This window comes from Scyliorhinus torazame, chromosome 25 (assembly GCF_047496885.1).
Source record: "Scyliorhinus torazame isolate Kashiwa2021f chromosome 25, sScyTor2.1, whole genome shotgun sequence".
NCBI lineage: Eukaryota > Metazoa > Chordata > Chondrichthyes > Carcharhiniformes > Scyliorhinidae > Scyliorhinus > Scyliorhinus torazame.
The window spans coordinates 12,789,467-12,812,458 of NC_092731.1; the positions used below are offsets into that span (position 1 = coordinate 12,789,467).

The 22,992-nt window shown below is 49.9% G+C and overlaps 1 protein-coding gene across 2 annotated transcripts in view; it reads right to left on the reverse strand.

The window, feature by feature from the left end:
- Nucleotides 1-5,148: 5,148 nt before the first annotated feature.
- Nucleotides 5,149-22,992, reverse strand: part of coq8b (coenzyme Q8B) — a 42,117-nt gene continuing 24,273 nt past the window's right edge. Inside the window, exons 14-15 of one of the 2 annotated variants that reach the window (XM_072490029.1) lie at nucleotides 21,863-21,949; nucleotides 5,149-5,364 (exon numbers count right to left, since the gene is read on the reverse strand). In XM_072490029.1, coding sequence (XP_072346130.1) covers nucleotides 5,335-5,364; nucleotides 21,863-21,949 — 117 coding nt within the window. In that variant the 3' untranslated portion in view covers nucleotides 5,149-5,334. Of the gene's footprint in view, nucleotides 5,365-17,898; nucleotides 18,559-21,862; nucleotides 21,950-22,992 lie in introns of those variants that run through there. The other variant, XM_072490027.1, reaches the window with a different exon arrangement.

Below are 22,992 nucleotides of genomic sequence, written 5' to 3' on the forward strand. Positions count from 1 at the left end.
GAGAGAGAGATACAGGAGCAATACACAGAGAGAGAGAGATACAGGAGCAATGGAGAGAGAGAGAGAGAGAGAGATATACAGGAGCAATGGAGAGAGAGAGAGAGAGATACAGGAGCAATACAGAGAGAGAGAGAGATACAGGAGCAATACAGAGAGAGAGAGAGAGATACAGGAGCAATACAGAGAGAGAGAGATACAGGAGCAATAAAGAGAGAGAGAGAGATACAGGAGCAATACAGAGAGAGAGAGAGAGATACAGGAGCAATACAGAGAGAGAGAGATACAGGAGCAACACAGAGAGAGAGAGAGGGATACAGGAGCAATACAGAGAGAGAGAGAGAGAGATACAGGAGCAATACAGAGAGAGAGAGATACAGGAGCAATACAGAGAGAGAGAGGGAGAGATACAGGAGCAATAGAGAGAGAGAGAGAGGGAGATACAGGAGCAATAGAGAGAGAGAGAGAGATACAGGAGCAATACAGAATACAGAGAGAGAGAGAGATACAGGAGCAATACAGAATACAGAGAGAGAGAGAGATACAGGAGCAATACAGAGGGAGAGAGGGAGAGATACAGAAGCAATAGAGAGAGAGAGAGATACAGGTTCAATAGAGAGAGGGAGAGAGATACTGGAGCAAGACAGAGAGAGAGAGAGTGAGAGATTCAGGAGCAATAGAGAGAGAGAGAGGAGCAATAGAGAGAGGGAGAGAGATACAGGAGCAATGGAGAGAGAGAGAGAGAGAGAGAGGGAGAGAGATACAGGAGCAATAGAGAGAGAGAGAGAGAGAGAGATACAGGAGCAATACAGAGGGAGAGAGGGAGAGATACAGGAGCAAGAGAGAGAGAGAGGGAGATACAGGAGCAATAGAGAGAGGGAGAGAGATACTGGAGCAATAGAGGGAGAGAGAGAGATACAGGAGCAATACAGAGAGAGAGAGATTCAGGAGCAATAGCGAGAGAGAGAGAGAGAGAGGAGCAATAGAGAGAGGGAGGGAGATACAGGAGCAATGGAGAGAGAGAGAGAGAGAGAGAGGAGCAATAGAGAGAGGGAGAGAGATACAGGAGCAATAGAGAGAGAGAGAGAGAGAGAGGAGCGATAGAGAGAGGGAGAGAGATACAGGAACAATAGAGAGAGAGATACTGGAGCAATAGAGAGAGAGAGATACAGGAGCAATACAGAGAGAGAGAGATACAGGAACAATAGAGAGAGAGAGATACAGGAGCAATACAGAGAGAGATACAGGAACAATAGAGAGAGAGAGAGAGATACTGGAGCAAGACAGAGAGAGAGAGAGAGAGAGGAGCAATAGAGAGAGGGAGAGAGAGAGAGGGAGATACAGGAGCAATAGAGAGAGAGAAAGAGATACAGGAACAATAGAGAGAGAGAGAGAGATACAGGAGCAATACAGAGAGAGAGAGAGAGAGAGCGGGAGAGATACAGAGTGAGGGAGATACAGGAGAGATACAGACAGAGACATAGAGAGTTACAGGAGCAATACAGAGAGAGAGAGAGAGAGAGGGAGATACAGGAGCAATACAGAGAGAGAGAGATACAGGAGCGATAGAGAGACGGAGAAAGAGAGAGCGGGAGAGATACAGAGTGAGGGAGATACAGGAGAGATACAGACAGAGACATAGAGAGTTACAGGAGCAATACAGAGAGAGAGAGAGGGAGATACAGGAGCAATTCAGAGAGAGAGATACAGGAGCGATATGGAGAGAGAGAGATAGATACAGGAGCGATACAGAGAGAGAGAGGAGCAATACAGAGAAAGAGAGATACAGGAGCAATACCGAGAGATACAGGAACGATACGGAGAGAGAGAGATAGATACAGGAGCGATACGGAGAGAGAGAGAGAGATACAGGAGCAATACAGAGAGAGAGAGAGAGGGAGATACAGGAGCAATTCAGAGAGAGAGATACAGGAGCGATATGGAGAGAGAGAGAGAGAGAGAGAGAGATACAGGAGCAATTCAGAGAGAGAGATACAGGAGCAAAATGGAGAGAGAGATAGATACAGGAGCGATACAGAGAGAGAGAGAGAGAGAGAGGGAGATACAGGAGCAATTCAGAGAGAGAGAGATACAGGAGCGATACAGAGAGAGGGATACAGGAGCAATAGAGAGAGAGAGATACAGGAGCAATAGAGAGAGAGATACAGGAACGATACAGAGAGAGAGAGATAGATACAGTAGCGATAGAGAGAGAGAGGGAGATACAGGAGCAATACAGAGAGAGAGAGAGAGATACAGGAGCAATACAGAGTGAGAGAGAGAGAGATACAGAGAGTGGGAGATATAGGAGCAAAACAGAGAGAGAGAGAGAGAGATACAGGAGCAATACAGAGAGAGAGAGAGGGAGAGATACAGGAGCAATACAGAGAGAGAGAGAGAGAGATACAGGAGCAATACAGAGTGAGAGAGAGATAGATACAGAGAGAGGGAGATACAGGAGCAAAATAGAGAGAGAGAGGGAGAGATACAGAGAGAGGGAGATACAGGAGCAATACAGGGAGAGAGAGATACAGGAGCAATACAGAGATTGAGAGAGAGGGGGAGATACAGGAGCAATACAGAGAGAGAGAGATACAGGAGCAAAACAGAGAGAGAGAGAGATACAGGAGCAATACAGAGAGTGAGAGAGGGAGAGATACAGAGAGAGGGAGATACAGGAGCAATACAGGGAGAGAGAGATACAGGAGCAATACAGAGATTGAGAGAGAGGGGGAGATACAGGAGCAATACAGAGAGAGAGAGATACAGGAGCAAAACAGAGAGAGAGAGAGAGATACAGGAGCAATACAGAGAGAGAGAGAGATACAGGAGCGATATGGAGAGAGAGAGAGATACAGGAGCAATACAGAGAGTGAGAGAGGGAGAGATACAGAGAGAGAGAGAGATACAGGAGCAATACAGGGAGAGAGAGATACAGGAGCAATACAGAGATAGAGAGAGAGAGAGATACAGGAGGGATATGGAGAGAGAGGGAGATACAGGAGCAACAGAGAGAGAGAGAGATACAGGAACGATATGGAGAGAGAGAGATAGATACAGGAGCAATAGAGAGAGAGAGATACAGGAGCAATAGAGAGAGAGATATAGGAGCAATACAGAGAGAGAGAGATACAGGAACGATACGGAGAGAGATAGATACAGGAGCGATACGGAGAGAGGGAAATACAGGAGCGATACAGAGAGAGAGAGGAGCAATACAGAGAGAGAGAGAGAGAGAGAGAGAGAGAGGAGCAATATATATATATATATATATATATATATATAGAGAGAGAGAGAGAGAGAGAGAGAGAGAGAGCGAGAGAGAGGGAGATACAGGAGCAATACAGAGACAGAGGGGGATACAGGAGCAATAGAGAGAGAGAGAGAGAGAGAGAGAAACCGGAGCGATAGAGAGAGAGAGATACAGGAGCGATACCGAGAGAGATACAGGGGCAATACAGAGAGAGAGATACGGTGAGGTTGCTTGTTGAGTGCAGGGTACACCGCGTAATGCAGGTTCCCCATGAAAGGCGCATACATGATCTTTGCTCTTGTGCTAAATTAGGAACACAGGGAGGCCATTCAGCCCCTCATGCCTGCTCTGCATTCAACAAGATTGTGGCACATCTGCATCTTGCCTCCATACAGGGCAACACGGTAGCGCAGTGGTTAGCTTTGTGGCTTCACAGCGCCAGGGTCCCGATTTGATTCCCGGCTTGGGTCACTGTCTGTGCGGGGTCTGCACGTTCTCCCCGTGTGTGCGTGGGTTTCCTCCGGGTGCTCCGGTTTCCTCCCACAGTCCAAAGATGTGCAGGTTAGGTGGATTGGCTATGCTAAATTGCCCCTTAGTGTCCAAAACGTTAGATGGGGTTACTGAGTTAGGGGGATAGAGTGGAGGTGTAGGCTTAGGTAGGGTGCTCTTTCCAAGGGCCGGTGCAGACTCGATGGGCCGAATGGCCTCCTTCTGCACTGTTAATTCTATGATTCTATAAAGTTTCCTCGTCATTAACTAGCAGCAGTTTTGTGGCTGTTGCTGTTTCACTGTCTCCAGCAACCAAATTAACTAAAATTAAACCCTCCTTGGATTTTGTTTTGTCCATCGCAATCCAGGATTGGAGCTGGTTTACAAATGTGAACATTTAAAAAGAGTCATTCACTTAACACTGGGTCTGTCTGATCAGAAACCGGAAGTTTAAAAGCCATTGTCAATCTGTATAGATCTCCCACCAAAGGTGATTTGGCCGGAGGAAGTTTGTTGGGAATCGGTCAACTTTCTTGACTTAGAGACACAGCAGCCAGGGTGATGCGTTGTACGTGTCAGGCGGTGTGACGCTGTGGAATAAACGTGGACTGTTAGTGCTCGAGGCAACAACATTCCAACTCAGATTGTGCAGGGGAGTAAGGGAAGCCTGGAGGGATATCCGAACAGGGTAGGTAAATGTGCCTGAGAATATTTACTTTTGTACTTCACAAGGGAGTGCATGATTTGAGCTTTGTGCTTGACACTCTAATGTGATTGAAACCCACAATCCACTGATTCAGAGTCGAGGGAGCGAGCTACCCACTCAGCCAAGGCTGATCACCTGACCCTTGCTCAATTACGATCACGTGACTTGAAAAATCCTCTCTCCGAGTGCACACTGTAAGCTGACACTGCGGTTCAGTATTGAGGGGGTGCTGCATTGCCGCAGTTGCCGGTTTGCTTGGCCCGGCTATTCCAGTGACGATGCTACAGTTCCGAGCGGCACGGGTGCGCAGTGGTTAGCACTGCTGCCTCACTGCGCCAAGGACCCGGGTTCGATCCTGGCCCCGGGTCACTGTCCGCGTGGAGTTTGCACATTCTCCCCGTGTCTGCGTGGGTCTCACCTCCCACAACCCAAAAAGATGTGCAGGGTGGGTGGATGGGCCACGCTAAAGTGCCCCTTAATTGGGTATTCTAAGCTTGAAAAAAAGGATCCTCCGGGTCACTGAGGGGGAGCAGTAGTGGGTTTCCTCCATTGTCCTGGTCTGACATTCCTCCCTCCGTCAACCACCACACCAAATGAAAATTGAATGGGTCATTGGGCATAGCGCTTGTGAGATCCTGCTGTGTGCAAAATGGTTGCTGTGTTCGCTTCTGCAAACGGCATCACTGCACGTCGAAATATTTCATTGTCAACAAACATAGACTTGCATTTATATAGCATTAATCACAACCACCGGATGCCACCGCAAGAGCTTTACAACCAATGAGGTACAGTTAGTATAGTCTCTGTTACAATATGGGAAATGTGGCAGCCAATTTGCCCCCGACGATGGCTCCGTGTAATTTCAGGCTCCTCTGATCCATTGCGAGCTTCACATTTTACTGACAGCTGAGCGGTAACCCTGGCAACAAGAGGAGAGAAAATAAAATCCATCCCATGTCCCAGCATCGCCATCCGTTACCTCGGGATACAGGCGTGAAAGAAGAAATATTGCACATTCTCCCCGTGTCTGCGTGGGTTTCGCCCCCACAACCCAAAGATGTGCGAGGTAGGTGGATTGGCCGCGCTAAATTGCCCCTTAATTGGAAAAAATTAATTGCGTACTCTAAATTTAAAAAAGAAAAGGTCCATCGAGCCTGCACCGACAATAACTACCCCTAATCTTGCGCTAATCCCATTTACCAGCACTTGTCCCATATCCTTGAATGTGAGGGTGTTTCAAGTGTTCACCCAAATGCTTTGTAAAGGTTGTGAGGTTTCCAGCCTCCACGACCGTGCCAGGACGCCCAATCCAGGATTCTCACCACCCTCTTGAGCAAAAATTGCTTTCCTCAAAAGCCCTCAGAATGGGTGGCGCAGGAGCAGAGTGGTTAGCACCGTTGCTTCGCAGCGCCAGGGTCCCGGGTTCGGTTCCTGGCTTGGGTCGCTGTCTGCGCGGAGTCTGCACGTTCTCCCCGTGTCTGCGCGGGTTTCCTCCGGGCGCTCCGGTTTCCTCCAACAAGTCCCGAAATACTTGTTAGGTGAATTGGACATTCTGAATTCTCCCTCTGTGTACAGGCGCCGGAATGTGGCGACGAGGGGCTTTTCACAGTAACTTCATTGCAGGGTTAATGTACGGCTACTTGTGACAATAAAGATTATTAGAATCTCCTGTCCCCTCAGCCTAAAATTATGCCCCTCTTGTGATTGACCCGGCCAATGGGACCAGCTGCTTCCTATTTACCCTGTCCAAACCCCTCATAATCTTACACACCTCAATCATACCCCCACTCAGCTTCCAAAGTGTCGGGGGTAAAGGTGGCCCTGAGGTAGCGATATTTAGGGTGTTGGAGTGCAGGGGACGAGAGAGGACGTTTGCCTCCCTGATAGCCTGGAGACCGACCTGACTTGGATGGAAGGAAGCGGAGCCGCTGAAAGCAGGGGTGTGGGTCAGCAAGCTGGCGGAAACCCTGAGGCTGGGGCAGGTCAGGTTCCCTCGAGGGGTCGGGGCGGGATCGCTCGGAGGTTGAAGCCGTTCATTGACTTATTTAAGGAGGATTGAAGAGTCAGCAAAGGGGAAGGGGGGGGGGGGGGTTAAAATGGGGAAGGCAAGATAGGAGGAGGGGCGTGATTGGGGAGCGGTGGGGGGAGTGAGCGTTGTTGATTCATGACGTTGTATAATTTTACTTCTGCTTCGGTTTGCTGCTTGTGAAAATGCCTGAATATTTTTTTTTAAATATCCCCCCTCAGCCGTCTCTGCAGTGGGCAGCACGGAGACACGGCTGCCTCAGTTCCAACGACCTGGATTCAATTCCAGCCTCGGGTGACTGCACCAGCCCTTAGAAAGAGCACCCTAGCCAAGCCCACGCCTCCACCCTATCCCCGTGATACACCATCAATAACACACGAGTGGTGAACGTAACTGAGGCTTTAATACACTGAACAGCAAGTCTCCTACCTCTGGACCCGAACTGGGTCGGAGGCGGAGACGTGCCACCTTTATACATAAGTCCGAGGGGAGGAGCCACAGGCGGAGCCAGCCTGGACAAGCCCAGGCATGCACAATACAATACAATGCCATACAACGCAATACCGTGGTTTACCACACCCCGTAACCCAGTAACCCCACCTAACCTTTTTGGAGACTAAGGGGCAATTTAGCACAGCCAAACCACCTAACTACACATCTTTGGACTGTGGGAGGGAACCGGAGCACCCGGAGGAAACCCACGCAGACACGGGGAGAACGTGCAGACTCCGCACAGACAGTGACCCGAGCCGGGAATCAAACCTGGGACACTGGTGCCGTGGAGCAACCGTGCTAACCACTGTGCTACCGTGCTTCCCAATGGAAAAGCAGCACCTCGGACAGTGCAGCACTGTCCCAGTGCTGACACCGGGAGCGTCAGCCTACATGCTGGGCGCCAGTCCCCAGAGTGGGACTCAAACCCACAACCTTCTGACTCTGAGGCAAGTGTGCTCTGCAATGAACCACTGCATGAATTCCTTTGCGGGCGTCTCCCCCCCCCCCCCCCCCCCCCCCAGCTCATTGTGTACGAAGCTTACCACCGGGCTTGCGACAATGAGAGATTGCGAAGAGCTTCCAGGTCAGTGCGATCAGGTGTGGCAGGGAGATTACCAAGAGTCTGCGGGCAAGCCCAAGGAGACTAGTTCCAAGTAAAACGCCTCCATGCATTGAAACAGATTCCCAGTGCCCTCGACAGAGAGATACAACTGCTGTTTACAGATACAGAACCGTAACCCCCTCCCGCGGGAGGCTGCATTATGCAGTGAAAAGACTGCATTGTTAAAGGATTTGCTGGCTTTTTGTGGAGGTTGCAGGAATATAAACATTCCCAAGTCAAGGGAGAAAACTATTCCACCTTAACAGCAAGTGAGCCCAAGGCTGGGTGAGTGCCAGAGCACCGCACTGGCTGTACGGTGCTGGAATAAAACTTGGTGTTTTGTCCAGGGTATGGCCATTGAGAAACGATTCGAGTTTGCTCAGTTTAAATTTGAGGTGAGCGCTCGTTACTGGCAGGCTCCAGTCTAACTTGGATATCTGATGAGATCAAACAGTCGTTTAGGAATAAGTAGTCCATGAAGGATCATGGAACGTACACCACATTCGGCCCATCTGGTCCAGGTGAGTGTTTACGCTCCACACAAGCCTCCGCCCACTCCTTAACTCAACCTCTCTGCATTTCCATCTATTCTTTCCTCCCTCATGTGTTTATCCAGTTTCCCTTTTAACGCATCTATGCTATTGATACTTGTGGCAGCAAGTTCCACATTTGTAATTTCCCAGTACTCTGCACCACCCGTTTGTTGCTCTGCATGTTCCCTTTTAAGATTCCTGCACGTCGCCGAGGACCCGGTTCGATCCCGGCTCTGGGTCACAGTCCGTGTGGAGTTTGCACATTCTCCCTGTGTTGCGTGGGTTTCGCCCCCACAACCCAAAGATGTGCAGGGTAGGTGGATTGGCCACGCTAAATTGCCCCTTAATTGGGAAAAAAAAGGGCAGCACGGTGGCGCAGTGGGTTAGCACTGCAGCCTCACGGTGCCGAGGTCCCAGGTTCGATCTCGGCTCTGGGTCACTGTCCGTGTGGAGTTTGCACATTCTCCTCGTGTCTGCATGGGTCTCACTCCCACAACCCAAAGATGTGCAGGGGAGGTGGATTGGTCACGCTAAATTGTCCCTTAATTGGAAAAATTAATTGGGTACTCTAAATTTTTAAAAATTAAAATAATTGGGAAAAAAAAAATTGCATACTTATTTATTTTTTAAAAGATTCCTGCAGTGCCGTTCACTGTAAAGGGGCCAGCCGCTTCCTGTGCATGGCCGACACGTCTCCTGTGAGGCAGGTTGCAGACTACAGCTCATGTAGCTTAGAGGGGGAGGCATTTTCTCCGGGTGCTCCGGTTTCCTCTAAGTCCTGAAAGAAGTGCCTGTTGGGTGAATTGGACATTCTGAATTCTCCCTCAGCGTACAGGCGCCCGAGTGTGGCGACTAGGGGATTTTCATGGTAACTTAATTGCAGTGTTAATGTGACGTTATTATTATAGTTGCCCTGAATTTCTTATTGCTTTATTTGGTGACTGCCTCTCTGGTCCCTCTGTCACCACTGTGGGGATCTTGCTGTGTACAATTTGGCTGCTGCATTTCCCCACGACAGCTAGCAGACGTGAAGAAACCCAAAAAATATTTCAGTGGTTATCAAACGCTTTGGAGGCTCCAGAGACCCCCATCAGGTGCTCCTGCAAGGTATCAGCTCTTGGGGCCTTGTACCCAGGTGATCAGGGAGCGAGGGGAGACAAGCGGGAAGATGGGGAAACAACGCACAGGCCCCACTGTCAGCTCACACTCTGGAGCAAATTAAAACCACCACAAGACAAGTGGGAGGATAGATGTGGTGATGTCTCTCCGGCTGTGCATCTTCCTGGGTAATTTACTGGAAGCGTGTCTAATATACACAATCGCTGTGCAGTTTAACTCACGCTGTTGCACAGGTCAGAGAACCAAACCCTTTTGAGGCAGAAACAGTAAACGAATTGTTGACATCTGTAGCAATTGGCAAAAAAAAACTCACAGGAGACTTCACAGTGCATTCTTCGGAGCTTCCTATTTACTCAGAACATCATGACGCAGTGTGGTATTAATTACTAGACACCAAGAGAGCTTGTTAACATGGTGAGGCCGCCTACATTCACATTTCCCTCCCAGATACATTGTTCACTTTATTTTAGTGTCTGTTGCTCCTTATTCCGACACTACAAAAAAAAGTGAATAGCAACTGCAACAACTTGCATTTATATGGCGCCTTTTAACACAGTAATCCAGCCCAAGATGTTGCACGGGAGTGTAGTGGGAGAGAATTGGACATTGAGCCACAAGAGGAGATGTTAGGGGGAAAGATGTTGGTTTTAAAGTGGCACAGTAGCGCAGTGGTTAGCACTGTTGCTTCACAGCGCCAGAGTCCTGGGTTCGATTCCCGGCCTTGGGTCACTGTCTGTGCGGAGCCTGCACGTCCTCCCCGTGTCTGCGTGGGTTCCCTCCGGGTGCTCCGGTTTCCTCCCACGGTCCAAAATTGTGCAGGTTAGGTGGATTGGCCGTGATAAATTGACCTTGGTGTCCAAAAAAAGTTAGGTGGGGTTACTGGGAGAGGGTGGAGGCGTGGGGTGCTCTTTCCAAGGGCCGGTGCAGACTCGATGGGCCGAATGGCCTCCTTCTGCACTGTAAATTCTATGAACTCTCCATGTGTGAATATCCTGATGTTTGGCGTACTGGAAGCTGGCAGCTTTGAGGCATTGTTACACAACACACAAATACAAGTTTTTCTTGGGGCACAGTTTCCCAACTGCCAGTCACCCTCCAGTTCATAGCCCAGGTCGATTCATCCATGAGCCTCAATGGTGAATGACAGTGGACTTATTGGCCACAGTGGCATCACAACAGGGTCCAATCTCATTCTTACCTGACCCCCCCCCCACCCCCCACCTGTATACGTGTTGTTACAGCACCGCTGGATAAAACGCAGGAGTGAGAACACTGGCTGATTACCCTCACCCTGGGGCTATCAAACTCCCCAATCCATATTCAATAGCATCATAACGGCACAGAAGGTCATTCAGCCCATCGAGTCCATGGGCAATCCAGTCAGTCCCATTCACTGCTCCATCCCCAAAGCTCTGCAAACTTATTTCAATCAACTGCCTCACCAGACTTCCTTTTGAAATAATTCATGGTGTCTGCTTCCACCGCCATTGCAGACACTGGGGGCGTGATTCTCCAAAATGGAGGCAGTGTCCACGCCGTCGCAAAACGGGCGCGGGCACTACCGATTCTGGCCCCCCGCACGAGCGGTTCACGCCGCTCCTGCCTCCCTTCCCGGCGCCAACTGGGCACCGCGCCAACCCGCAAGATGGCACGGGGGTTCAGGGGCCGCTTGCGTAACAAAATAGGGTCAGGGCTGGAGAGGCCGGCCCGCCGATCGGTGGGCCCCGATCGCGGGCCAGACCCCATCGGAGGCCCCCCTCCACCCCCCCGACCCTGCGCGCAGAGTTCCCGCCGGCTGCGAGCAGGTGTGGACGGCGCCGGCGGGTCTCCGCCGTTCCCGCGTGGCCGCTCGGCCCATTAAAAGGCCGGAGAATCGCCGGCCCGGCCACGGACAGCAGCCCGCGACGCGCCGGCGCAGATTGTCCGCTCCTCGGAGAATCGCGTGCCGGCGTCGGGGTGGCGTGGCGCGGTTGCGCCGATTCTCCGGCCCGGCGTGGGGCTCGGAGAATCCCGCCCTGGGTTCCAGGTCACTACCGCTCGCTGTGCCCCTGACTCAGCTTACAATCGTGCTCCAACCTGCCATTTTCCAAGTCATCTCCCAGACCCAAGATCCCAAAGCACCTAGAAGTGGATGCAAAGTCAATTTCCTACTCACTCGTGGTCTAACCACAGCCTCTTCCAGCTAAGCCAACACCAGGCTTGGTTGGAATTACCGACACGTTGATCCTCGACTGGTTAAAATTCTAACAACTAACCGGTCCTTTCAAGAACCCGGCGTTCAACAACTCGTCCATTTCAAAGCTGGTGCAGTTCAGGACTCCAGGTGACCGAGTCCAGGCAGGGCGATTGGCGCCAGGGACAAGGGCAATCAGGGGAATTAAGCCCAGGGTTTACACGTCTAAATTAATCTTTGAAAGGTTGATTAAAACGTCCCCGTCTGCACCAGTCTCCGGTTCTCCTTTCCTCATTCAAACAGCACTTCAGTATCTCATCCTTCACCTCAATCCAGAAAGGGACAAGAAAACTCCCCAATCCTGGCAATCTCGACATAGCGTCTTATGCAGAACCCGAGACCATCCACTAATGACCTCCCTCTGCTGGTGTTACGGAATGAACGCGCAAGAGCAAACAATAAAACTGGAGGCCATAAAAATAGTCACTAACAAGTCCAATAAGGAACTCGGGAGGCACTTATAGCACAGAAGAGGCTATTCGGCCCATTGGGTCTGTGCCGTCCCATCCCAGCCTATTCTCCCTTTCTGGCTCTTGGTCTACAGCCCTGTAGGTGACGGCACTTCAGCTGCATACCCAAGTACGTTTTTGTTACATATAAACCCAATTCATTTTGTCCAATTAAGGGGCAATTTAGCGTGGCCAATCCACCTACCCTGCCCACCTTTGGGTTGTGGGGGCGAGACTCACGCAAACACGGGCAGAATGTGACCCAGGTACTTTTAAATGTGATTTCTGCCTCCACCATTCGTTCAGGCAGTGAAACGGTTAATAACTCCAAACTCATCACTTAATCCCCTTGCCTAACAAACTAAACTGGTAATCTCGGTTTCAAAATTTTCAATTGGCACCCCCCCCCCCCCCAGCCCGATCAGCTTTTTGAAGGAGAGTTCTAGATTTCCACTACCATTTAATAGTAATCTTTATTATTGTCACAAGTAGGCTTACATTGATACTGCAATGAAGTTACTGTGAAAAGCCCCTAGTCCCACATTCCGGCGCCTGTTCGGGTACACAGAAGGAGAATTCAGAATGTCCAATTCACCCAACAAGCACTTTTTATGTGATGTGTTGAATGTCCTGGTTTTAATTTCCAAGGTGATGCCCCCTTGTTCGGGACTCCATCTGTACTCGGTGATTTCTGCTGGCAATGTAGAAAGGCCAGAATGGGATCATGATTCGCTCTCGTGCCTCTGGGATTAGTGTCCACACACGTAATGTCCACTTTCCAAACGGATCCTGTGGAATCTTATCCCAGACAACTTCAGAATTGGACGCGAAATGCAACGTACACCAGAATAAAAAGGGTGTCTATGTTATCATAACTATTTACACTTTCGCAAATTGGTGCCTTCCAGAACAAGTCCTTGCACATGAAATGCACACGGTTAAAATGCACATCGCCCAGGCAGCAAAGTTAGCCCCAGGAGCGAGGACCAACTGCTAACACTGACTGCTCTCTCTCTCTCTCTGCAAGGGAGCAGCACTCATATCAAACCCGGAATCACTCAATCAATTTATCTCATTAACCTGGCACACATGGAACATATGAAAATGATGTCAAGCTGGGAACCGACAGCAGACGAGGTGATGCTAGCAGAGCATTCAGATGTGGAGCTAAATGTTTTTAAATGACTCAAATCGTTCTGTTCATGCTCCACTCAGGAGCAAATGGACGTGGTGACCAAGCCGCCAGACACTGATTGCTGCATTTCGAAATGTATTTGCGCTGGAAACAGATGCCTGCCCCACCGCATCCTTGAAACTCAGGCTCCACGAGAGGCAATGATTTTGCAGCCACCCATTACACTCAAGAACATCGTGCCACGCGCCCTCACCACACTGCTCCGCGCGCCCTCACCACACTGCTCGCTAATCTACACTGGCACCTTGTCCTCAGATACAAATCCCTCCCACAGCCTCATCCCTTCCTATTGCTGTAACCTCCTCTAGCCCTACAACCCTTCAAGAACTCTGCACTGTGCAGCGGGCACAAACCTGAATTGCCTACAACTGCTGCTCCTATGTTCCTATTCGGTCAATTCTGACCCCAATATGTCTCAGTCCGCCTGACTGAGAACAACGCTCTGGAAGAGCCTCCCCAACACTCTTTCCTCCTTCAAGAAGCTCCTTCGATCGTATCTCTTCACCCAAGCTGGTGGTCACCTGTCTCAATATCGCCTTAAGTGGCTCGAAGTCAAAATAAATCAGATAAGGTTCCTGTGTAGCGTCCTGGACAAGCCAGCATTTATTGCCCATCCCTTATTGCCCTGGAAGAGGAGGTAGTGAGCCGCTTTCTTGAAGTGCCACTGTGGTGTAGGTACACCCACAGTGCTGTTAGGGAGGGAGTTCCAGGATTTTAGTCCAGAGACAGTGAAGGAACGGCCGACGTATTTCCAAGTCGGGATGGTGAGTGGCTCGGAGGGAAGTTTTTTATTTCAAATTTGGAGTAGCCAATTAATTTTTTCCAATTAAGGGGCAATTTAGCGCGGTCAATCCACCTCGCCTGCACTACTTTTTGGGTTGGGTTGTGGGGTGGGGGGGGGGGGGGGGGGGAGAACCCACTCAAACACGGGGAGAATGTGCAAACTCCACACGGACAGCGACCCAGAGCCGGGATCGAACCTGGGACCTCGGCGCCGTGAGGCAGCAGTGCTAACCCACTGTGCCACCGTGCCGCCCTTCCTGGAGGGAAGTTAGAGGTTATGGGTTTTCCCATGTATCTGCTGGTAGCAGTCGTGGGTTTGGAAGGTGCTCTCTCAGGAAACATGGCGAGTTCCCGCAATTCATCTTGGATGTTAAGATGAGCGTGAGATCATGTGTAATACCTGGATCTGGTATGGCTCTCTTGTGGGGACCATGAACTGGATTCAATTTGAATTGTTTTTGGAGCAGGCAAGGAGCTGGATTAGGAGTTTGTCCCTGTCCACACTCTGAGCTCTTGCTTTGTAACTCTGATAAAGTAATTTTTATAAATGTTTCCACTGTCCTGTCAGGCAATGTATTCCATTTTTTAATTACACCTAATTATTTTTTTTCCCAATTACGAGGCAATTTAGCATGGCCAATCCACCTACTCTGCACATCTTTGAGTTGTGGGGGGGTGAGACCCACGAAGACACGGAGAGAATCTGCAAACCCCACATAGACAGTGACCCAGGGCTGGGATCGAACCCGGATCCTCAGCGCCGTGAGGCAGCAGTGCTAACCACTGGGCCACCCTGTCGCCCCAGGCAACGTATTCCAGATCATATCTCACCGTATTCAAAAAAATTCTCACCTCCCCCTCTGGTTCCTCTGCCAATCACCTCAAATCTGCATCCGGAGGTTACTGACCCACCTTGCCAGTGGAAACAGTTTCTCTTAACCTAGCCCAACCAGACCCTTCTGAACTGTGGGAGGAAACCCACGCAGACACAGGGAGAACGTGCAGACTCCGCACAGACAGTGACCCAGCGGGGAATCGAACCTAACTCAGAAAAAGTCATTAAAAAAAAAAAATTTTTAATAAAAAAAGTGTGATGCTAGCAACCAGTTTAAGATTAGACTGGTTTTGTGACTTACTTACACTCGTTGGAATATTCATATACACTTGCTATATATTCACATGCAGGGACCTGTCCTCTGCAAGTAAAAGGAACATGTTCAGGCATTGCGCCTTTTTTAATTTCAACAAAAGCATGCTGGACAATATGTCCCTGGTGCATTCACCATGGCAACTCCTCAACCAGTGTGGACCTGCCAACCAATCAGCATCCTTTATCATACAGCATAAGTTGTTGCTCCCTTTGAAATTTGATATTCTTGCATCTGTCCAGATGGGTGCAAGGCGAAAAGCATCAACAACATCTTTCTTATCTCGATAATACTCAAGTTAACTGGTTATCGAGAAATGTTAATTCTTGAAGCCTTGGGGCAGCATGGTGGTGCAGTAGTTAGTGCTGCTGCCTCATGGCGCCGAGGTCCCAGGTTCGATCCTGGCTCTGAGTCACTGTCTGTGTGGAGTTTGCACATTCTCCCCGTGTTTGTGGGGGTTTTGCCCCCACAACCTAAAGATCTGCAGGGTAGGTGGACTGGCCACACTAAATTGCCCCTTAATTGGAAAAAAATAATTGGGTACTCTAAATTTTTTTTTTTTTTTTAAGAAATTCTTAGGGCAGCACGGTAGCATTGTGGATAGCACAATTGCTTCACAGCTCCAGGGTCCCAGGTTCGATTCCGGCTTGGGTCACTGTCCGTGCGGAGTCTGCACATCCTCCCCGTGTGCGTGGGTTTCCTCCAGGTGCTCCGGTTTCCTCCCACAGTCCAAAGATGTGCAGGTTAGGTGGATTGACCATGCTAAGTTGCCCTTAGTGTCCAAAATTGCCCATAGTGTTGGGTGGGGTTGCTGGGTTATGGGGATAGGGTGGAGGTGTTGACCTTGGGTAGGTTGCTCTTTCCAAGAGCCGGTGCAGACTCGATGGGCCGAATGGCCTCCTTCTGCACTGTAAATTCTATCAATCTATGAAACCTTAACTTTTTTTTTGAAAAGAGAAGAGCTTGCTTGACCTGGAGTGTTTCCAACTTTATCCATTTTTTTTTTTTTTATCTGTGGGACTTTGTCAAGCGTAGGACTTACAACATCGCAAGGCATAGATTCACAGAATCTACGGCACGGAAACAGGTCCTTCGGCCCAAACTGGTCCATGCCGACCAAAAAGCCCATCTAAGCTAACCCCATCTGCCTGCATTTGCCCCATATCCCTCTAAACCTTTCCTATCCATGTATCTGTCCAAATGCATCAACGTCCCTGCATCGAACGATTCCTCCGGCAGCTCATTCCACACACGTCCCACCCTCTGTGGAAAAAAGTTGCTCCTCGGGTTCCCATTAATTCTTTCCCCCCTTAACTTGAACCTGTGCCCTCTAGTTCCCGATTCCCCAACCTGGGAAAAAGACTGAGTGTATTCACCCTATCCATGCCTCTCATGATTTCATACACTTCGGTAAGATCACCCCTCAGTCTCCCACGCTCCAAAGAAAAAAGTCCCAGCCTGTCCAATCTCTCCCTGTAACTCAGTCCCTCGAGTCCTGGCAACATCCTTGTAAATCTCTTCTGCACCCTCTCCAGTTTAATAACATCTTTCCTATAGCAACGCGACCAAAACTGAACACAATACTCCAGGTGCAAACTCACCAACGTCCTGTACAACTGCAACATAACTTCCCAACTTCTATACTCTGACTGATGAAGGCCAGCAGGCCAAAAGCCTTCTTTCACTGCCCTATCTACCTGCGACTCCACCTTTAGAAAACTGTGCACCTCAACTCCAATGTCCCTCTGTTCCACGATACGCCTCAAGGTCCTACCATTCACTGTGGAAGTCCTACCTTGATTTGACTTTCCAAAATGCAAAACTTGACACTTACCTGTATTGAACTCCATTTGCCATTTCTTGGCCCACTTTCCCGGCTGATCCAAGATCTTGCTGCAATTTTTGATCACCTTCCTCACTGTCTACAATACCACCTATTTTAGTGCCATCTGCAAACTTACTGAGCGTGCCTTGTACATTTTGGCAAAGGAGATGGAGGAGGCCACGGCCCTTCGAGCCAGCTCTGTCCGAACATGGCAGTTCCTCTCCCATTAATCCACTTTCCCCACTACCCCTATAACCCTCGATTCCCTTCGTATTCAAAAATCTAATCAACCTCAGACTTGATCAATGATCGAGCAGGCACAGCTCTCCGGGGTAAGGCTTGTAATGAAGGGCCGCTGCACCGTGGGAGGTTCAGTTCCATTACAGGGGCTGGTTTAGCACAGGGCTAAATCACTGGCTTTGAAAGCAGACCAACGCAGGCCAGCAGCACGGTTCAATTCCCGTACCAGCCTCTCCGAACAGGCGCCGGAATGTGGCGACTAGGGGCTTTTCACAGTAACTTCATTTTGAAGCCTACTTGTGACAGTAAGCGATTTTCATTTCTCATTTTCTTCAGGTGAAACATTTACCCCAGGCCCCATGTGAATAATCCAGCTGTTTATTCAAAGAGGAGCAGGCATGGTTTCTGGAACCTTGCTCTGCACAAATCGGCAGCCGTGTTTCCTATGTTACAACGATGAGCAAACTTTTAAAAAAGAAACAAGAGGGCAGCACGGTGGCACAGTGGGTTAGCATTGCTGCCTACGGTGCGGAGGACCCGGGTTCGAATCCCGGCTCTGGGTCACGGTCAGTGTGGAGTTTGCACATTCCCCCCCCCGTTTGTGTGGATTTTGCCCCCACAACTGAAGGATATGCAGGCTAGGTGGATTGGCCACGCTAAATTGCCCCTTACATTGGAAAATAACAATTGGGTACTCTAAATTAAAAAGAAAAAAAGAAACACGGGCTTGATTGTCGGCAAGGCGTTTTGGAAGGTCCCGAGGCGCTATACAAATGCAAATTTCTCAGGCCACAAATGATCCAAAATACAGGTCGAAAGATTGACATTTAATAAGTATTCATTATGCACTTTATAAAAAAAATTAAAATGCTCTCACACCGACACCCAATCACCTGATCTTGCTGCTTCAGACTGTTCAGCATCCAAAAACCCCAGCACCCTCTCCCCCAGTGAGCTTAAATGAGCTTGCAAATGGTGCCGTGGTGTTCTATACCTGGAGTGTTTGATCATATTCAGTAAGAGTCAAAGAAAGGCAAGTCAGTTTGCTCAAATTCCATTTGCAGCAGTACTCCACCTAGCTAAAAAATGACACAAAACCAAAGTCTCAGGTGAGTTTGCTCAGAGCCCTGGCTGAACACGAGGCCGTGTGACTGTGTCTACTCGCACTGCTGCATTTTAACCAGTTCCTGATCCTCCAGGTTGAAGTATCTGGCGTAGACCTGGTCGAACATCTCCTTGCAGGGAATGAAGGCTTGCAGTCGGGAGCAGATGAGGAAGGAACCGGCCATTTTGCGATGGAGGGAGTAGGATTCCTCGGGGGGAGGGGTCAGTCGGTGTTTCAGCATCACTGGAATCAGGCTGTGGATCCGCCGGGTGGTGGCCTGGCTTCCAAAGTCAAAGGATTGTGGCTGAGCAAACGCTTCCCCGAGGGTCATGACCGCATCGATGTGAGCATCCTCAAACACCTGCAAACAGCACAGCAAACTGGCTCCGTCAAATTGTCAGGGCCACAGGGACCTCTGCCTCTTGGTAGTACAATTAATGACATCGCTGTACCCCTCCCCTCCTCCCCACGCCTTCGATAGAGGCATCCCAATCCTCGAGTGACATTTCTGTCTTCAGATCCCACCCCCATCAGCAAGGCCGTGTACCTCCCCATCTCAGCTCATCCTCTGACAGACTCGCCAATACCTCCAGACTCGACGATTGCAACACGCTCCTGGCTGGCCTATCGTCCACCCTCTAAACTCGAGCTCATCCAAACCTCTGCTGCCCGCACCCCAACGCGCACCAAGTCTGTTCACCCGTCACGAACGTTCCTCTAAGCTGCGTGGGCGCGAAATCGGGAAGCTGTTGTAAAGACCGTGGCACTGGAAGATATGGGGCTGCCTGTCAATCTGAAAGGGACAGCGCAGGTGCCAGCGATCAGCCTGGCACAAGCAACAGAAGTGAGGAGAAACATTGTCCATCATTCCTGGTGCTCACCCACCTACATTGGGGCCCAATCAAACGCCACGCTTTGAGAATTCTCATTCTTGTTTTCAAATCGCTCCATGGCCTCAGCTCTTCCTACCTCCACAACTTTCTCCAGGCCTGCAACCCTCAGAAATATCCAGGTACCTCTTAATTCCAGCCTCTTGATCCTCCCTGATTTTAATCGCCCCACCGCTGGCAGGCATGCCTTTAGCTGCCTGGGGCCCCTTAGCTCTGGAATTCCCTCCCTAAACTTTCCAGCGTCTCTACCTCGCTTTCCTTCTTCAAGATATTCCTTAAATCCGAGCTCTTTCACCAAGTTTGTGGCATTTCCTTACGTAGTTTTGAGTTAAATTTTGTCTGATTGTGCTCTTCTGCTGAGCCTCGAGGGGCTGCACTACGTTAAAGGCGCTGTGGATGTTAGTGTCCACCTTGGTCTCGCCTTCCACCTCAAGCGGGAATCTCCTTCTTTGCTGTAGCTCCATTCATAAATGTGGCTTATTTTCTCGTGCGAAGATCCCTTTCATTCCCCTCAACAACTCTTCTGGGCATCCTGCTGGCCCAGAGTATGGCCCCCGTGTCCAGCAGGAGCCTCTCTCGTAATGATACAATAAAGAGAGCCCAAAGTTGGAGAGCAAAGGAGAATATACCAGGAGGGTATCAGCAATGAGGGGCTTCAGTTACGTACAGAGGCTGCAGAAGCTGGGACTGTTTTGCTTAAGGCAGAGAAGGTAGACGGCTAAGGGGAGATTAGAGAGGGAGTGTTCCAAATGATGAAGAGTTTTGACGGGGCCATTTGGGAGGGACGGTTTACACCGGCAGGAGAGTTGAGAAGCAGAGGCCACAGATTCGAGATAAAGTAGGGTGACAAGATTCTTTTCTAAAGCAGCGGTTTATGATCTGGAATGTGCTTCCTGAAAGGGCGTTGGAAGCAAATTCAACCATAAAACTTTCAAAAGAGAAATAGATACATTTTGAATGGAAAAATATTTGCAGGGCTCTGGGGAAAGAGTGGGACCAATTGAATAGGTCTTTCAAAAATAGTTACGATGGCGCGAATGGCCTCGCGCTGTAAGGCTGCGATTTAATTTCCCCCTCATTCTATTTTAATTATTTCAGGGGATGGCATCGCTGGGCTGGGCCCGCATTAACTGCCCAACCCCGATCGCCCTTGAGGAGGCATTTAAGAATCAATCGCATCGCTGTGGGTCGGGAGTCACGTGTAGGCCAGACCGGGTAAGGACGGCAGATTTCCTTCCCTAAAGGGGGCATTAGTGAACCAGATGGGGTTTTTAGGACAATCGACACTGGTTTTGTGGTCATCGGTAAGACTTCGGATTCCAGATTTTTCTTTTATTCAATTCAAATTTCACTATGTGCCGTGGTGGGATGCGAACCTGCTCCCCCCCCCCCCCCCCCACCCCACAGAGCTTTACTCTGGGTCTCTGGGTTACTAGTCCAGCGACATGTGGGTGCATTTCTGTACAATCGACCTTTCAAATGGACTGCACAATTTTTAAAAATAAATTTAGAGTCCCCGATTTTTTTCCCAATTAAGGGGCAATTTAGCGTGGCCAATCCATCTTTTACAGAATTTACAGTGCAGGAGGCGGCCATTCGGCCCATTAAGTCTGTACTGGCTCTTGGAAAGAGCAATCCTACCCACACCTCTACCCTATCCCCATAACCCAGTAGCTCCACCCAACACTAAGGGCAGTTTTGGCCACTAAGGGCAATTTATCATGGCCAATCCACCTAACCTGCACATCTTTGGACTGTGGGAGGAAACCGGAGCACCCGGAGGAAACCCACGCGCACACATCTGGGGGTTGTGGGGATGGGACCCACGCATACACCGGGAGAATGTGCAAACTCCACATGGACACTGACCCGGGGCCGGGATTCGAACCCGGGTCCTATGCCGCCCTTGAGCTGCACAATTTAAAGTAAAAAAAAAAAGACAGGATCCGATTCGAGATTGGCACTAACAGCCGGAGGCCTTCAAAGCCTGTTCAGGCACTCGCCAGGCCACAACCACTGCCTGAAGCCGCCCCCCAATTTCAGGGTCAATTCTTCCCCCCTCCCCAGTCAGAAACGTATGGTTTCCACTTGGGGGAACTGCGTACCCCTGGGGAGAAGCAGCAGGGGAAATCTGACTGACCCTCAGCAACGTGATAATAATTTAAAAGACCATTCACCTACTCCTGGGCCCTGATTAGCTCCCCTTTCATTTCAATTCTTTTTTGTTAATTTAGAGTGCCCAAATCTTTTATTCCCAATTGAGCGGCGATTTAGCGTGGCCAATCCACCTATACCTGCACATCTTTGGGTTGTGGGGGCGAGACCCACGCAGACACGGGGAGAATGTGCAAACTCCACACGGACAGTGGCCCAGAGCCTACATTTCAATTCTTTGCCACCCTGGGCATCCCTGTAAGGCATGAATCGCGGCGGCCAGGATAGGAGGTAACCGGGAGGCAATCTAAGCAGTCATGAATAGAAACAGAGGAAGAGGCCATTCAGCCCCTCAGGCCTGTTCTATCACTCAATTAGATCACGGTTGATCTACACCCCGCCCAGCATCCTTCTGCCAAACAGAAATCTCTCAATCTCAGTCCTGAAGTTTTCGATTAATTCTCCTGCAACCTTAGAACAGTTTTTTGGGGACAGAACGTTCTAGGATTTTTACCAATGTGCGCACAAAAAACTGCGTCCTGATTCACCCCTGAATGACCTGCCTCTAATTGGAAGGTTCTGCCCTCAGTGCTCCCCAGTTGAATGAATGTCGGTACTTGCCTTTGTCTCGTAGCCGGTGAGGAATTTCAAGTCCCGGGATTTCTGTAACACCTTGCCCCGGTCACCATCAGCAGCGGCTCGGACCACCTGCGAGACAAGAGATCGGACGTCACAGCTGCAGCTAGGAGGAAGCAATTGAAAGTGACGATGATACTTCACTGGGTGTTCCCGTTTGAAGGCTCGTGCCCCCTGTGGGGCCCCCTGTGACACTAGCCTTTGGCGGCACCCTCGGGCTCCGGTGCGTAATTCATCGCTGAATTGGCCCCTGACCCAACAGAACAGTTGTATTTTCACCGGTCTACAACATGGCTCTTTCCCCACATGTCCTGTGGGATCTGAAACGCAGGCGATCATGGAGAACCACGAGCATCATCTAACTTTGTTGTGGACGGGTGGATGACACTCTGTTGCCTTTGAGTCAGAAGATCGAGGGTTCAGGTCCCCCTGCAAGTACCTTGGAACAAAATCGAGGCTGACAATCTAGTACAGTACTGAGGTAGTGCAGCACTCTCAGAAGTGCCGCATTTCAGAAGAGAGGTTTACCAGAGGCCTGGGGTGGCACAGTAGCACAGTGGTTAGCACTGTTGCTTCACAGCGCAGGGACCAGTGTTCGATTCCCACCTGGGTCACTGTCTGTGCGGAGCCTGCACGTTCTCCCCGTGTCTGCGTGGGTTTCCTCCGGGTGCTCCGGTTTCCTCCCACAAGTCCCGAAAGACGTGCTGTTAGATGAATTGGACATTCTGAATTCTCCCTCTGTGTACCCGAACAGGCACCGGAGTGTGGCGACTAGGGGTTTTTCACAGTAACTTCATTGCAGTCTTTTTTTTTAAAATAAATTTAGTGTGCCCAATTCCTTTTTTCCAATTAAGGGGTAATTTAGCGTGGCCAATCCACCTACCCTGCACATCTTTGGGTTGTGGGGGCGAAACCGACGCAAACACTGGGAGAATGTGCAAACTCCACACGACAGTGACCCAGAGCCGGGATCGAACCTGGGACCTCGGTGCCGTGAGGAAACAATGCTAACCACTGTGCCACCATGCTGCCCTGCAGTCTTAATGAAAGCCTACTTGTGACATTAATAAAGGTTATTAATAAAAAAAGGACATTAAAGGGGTCACTAATTTGAG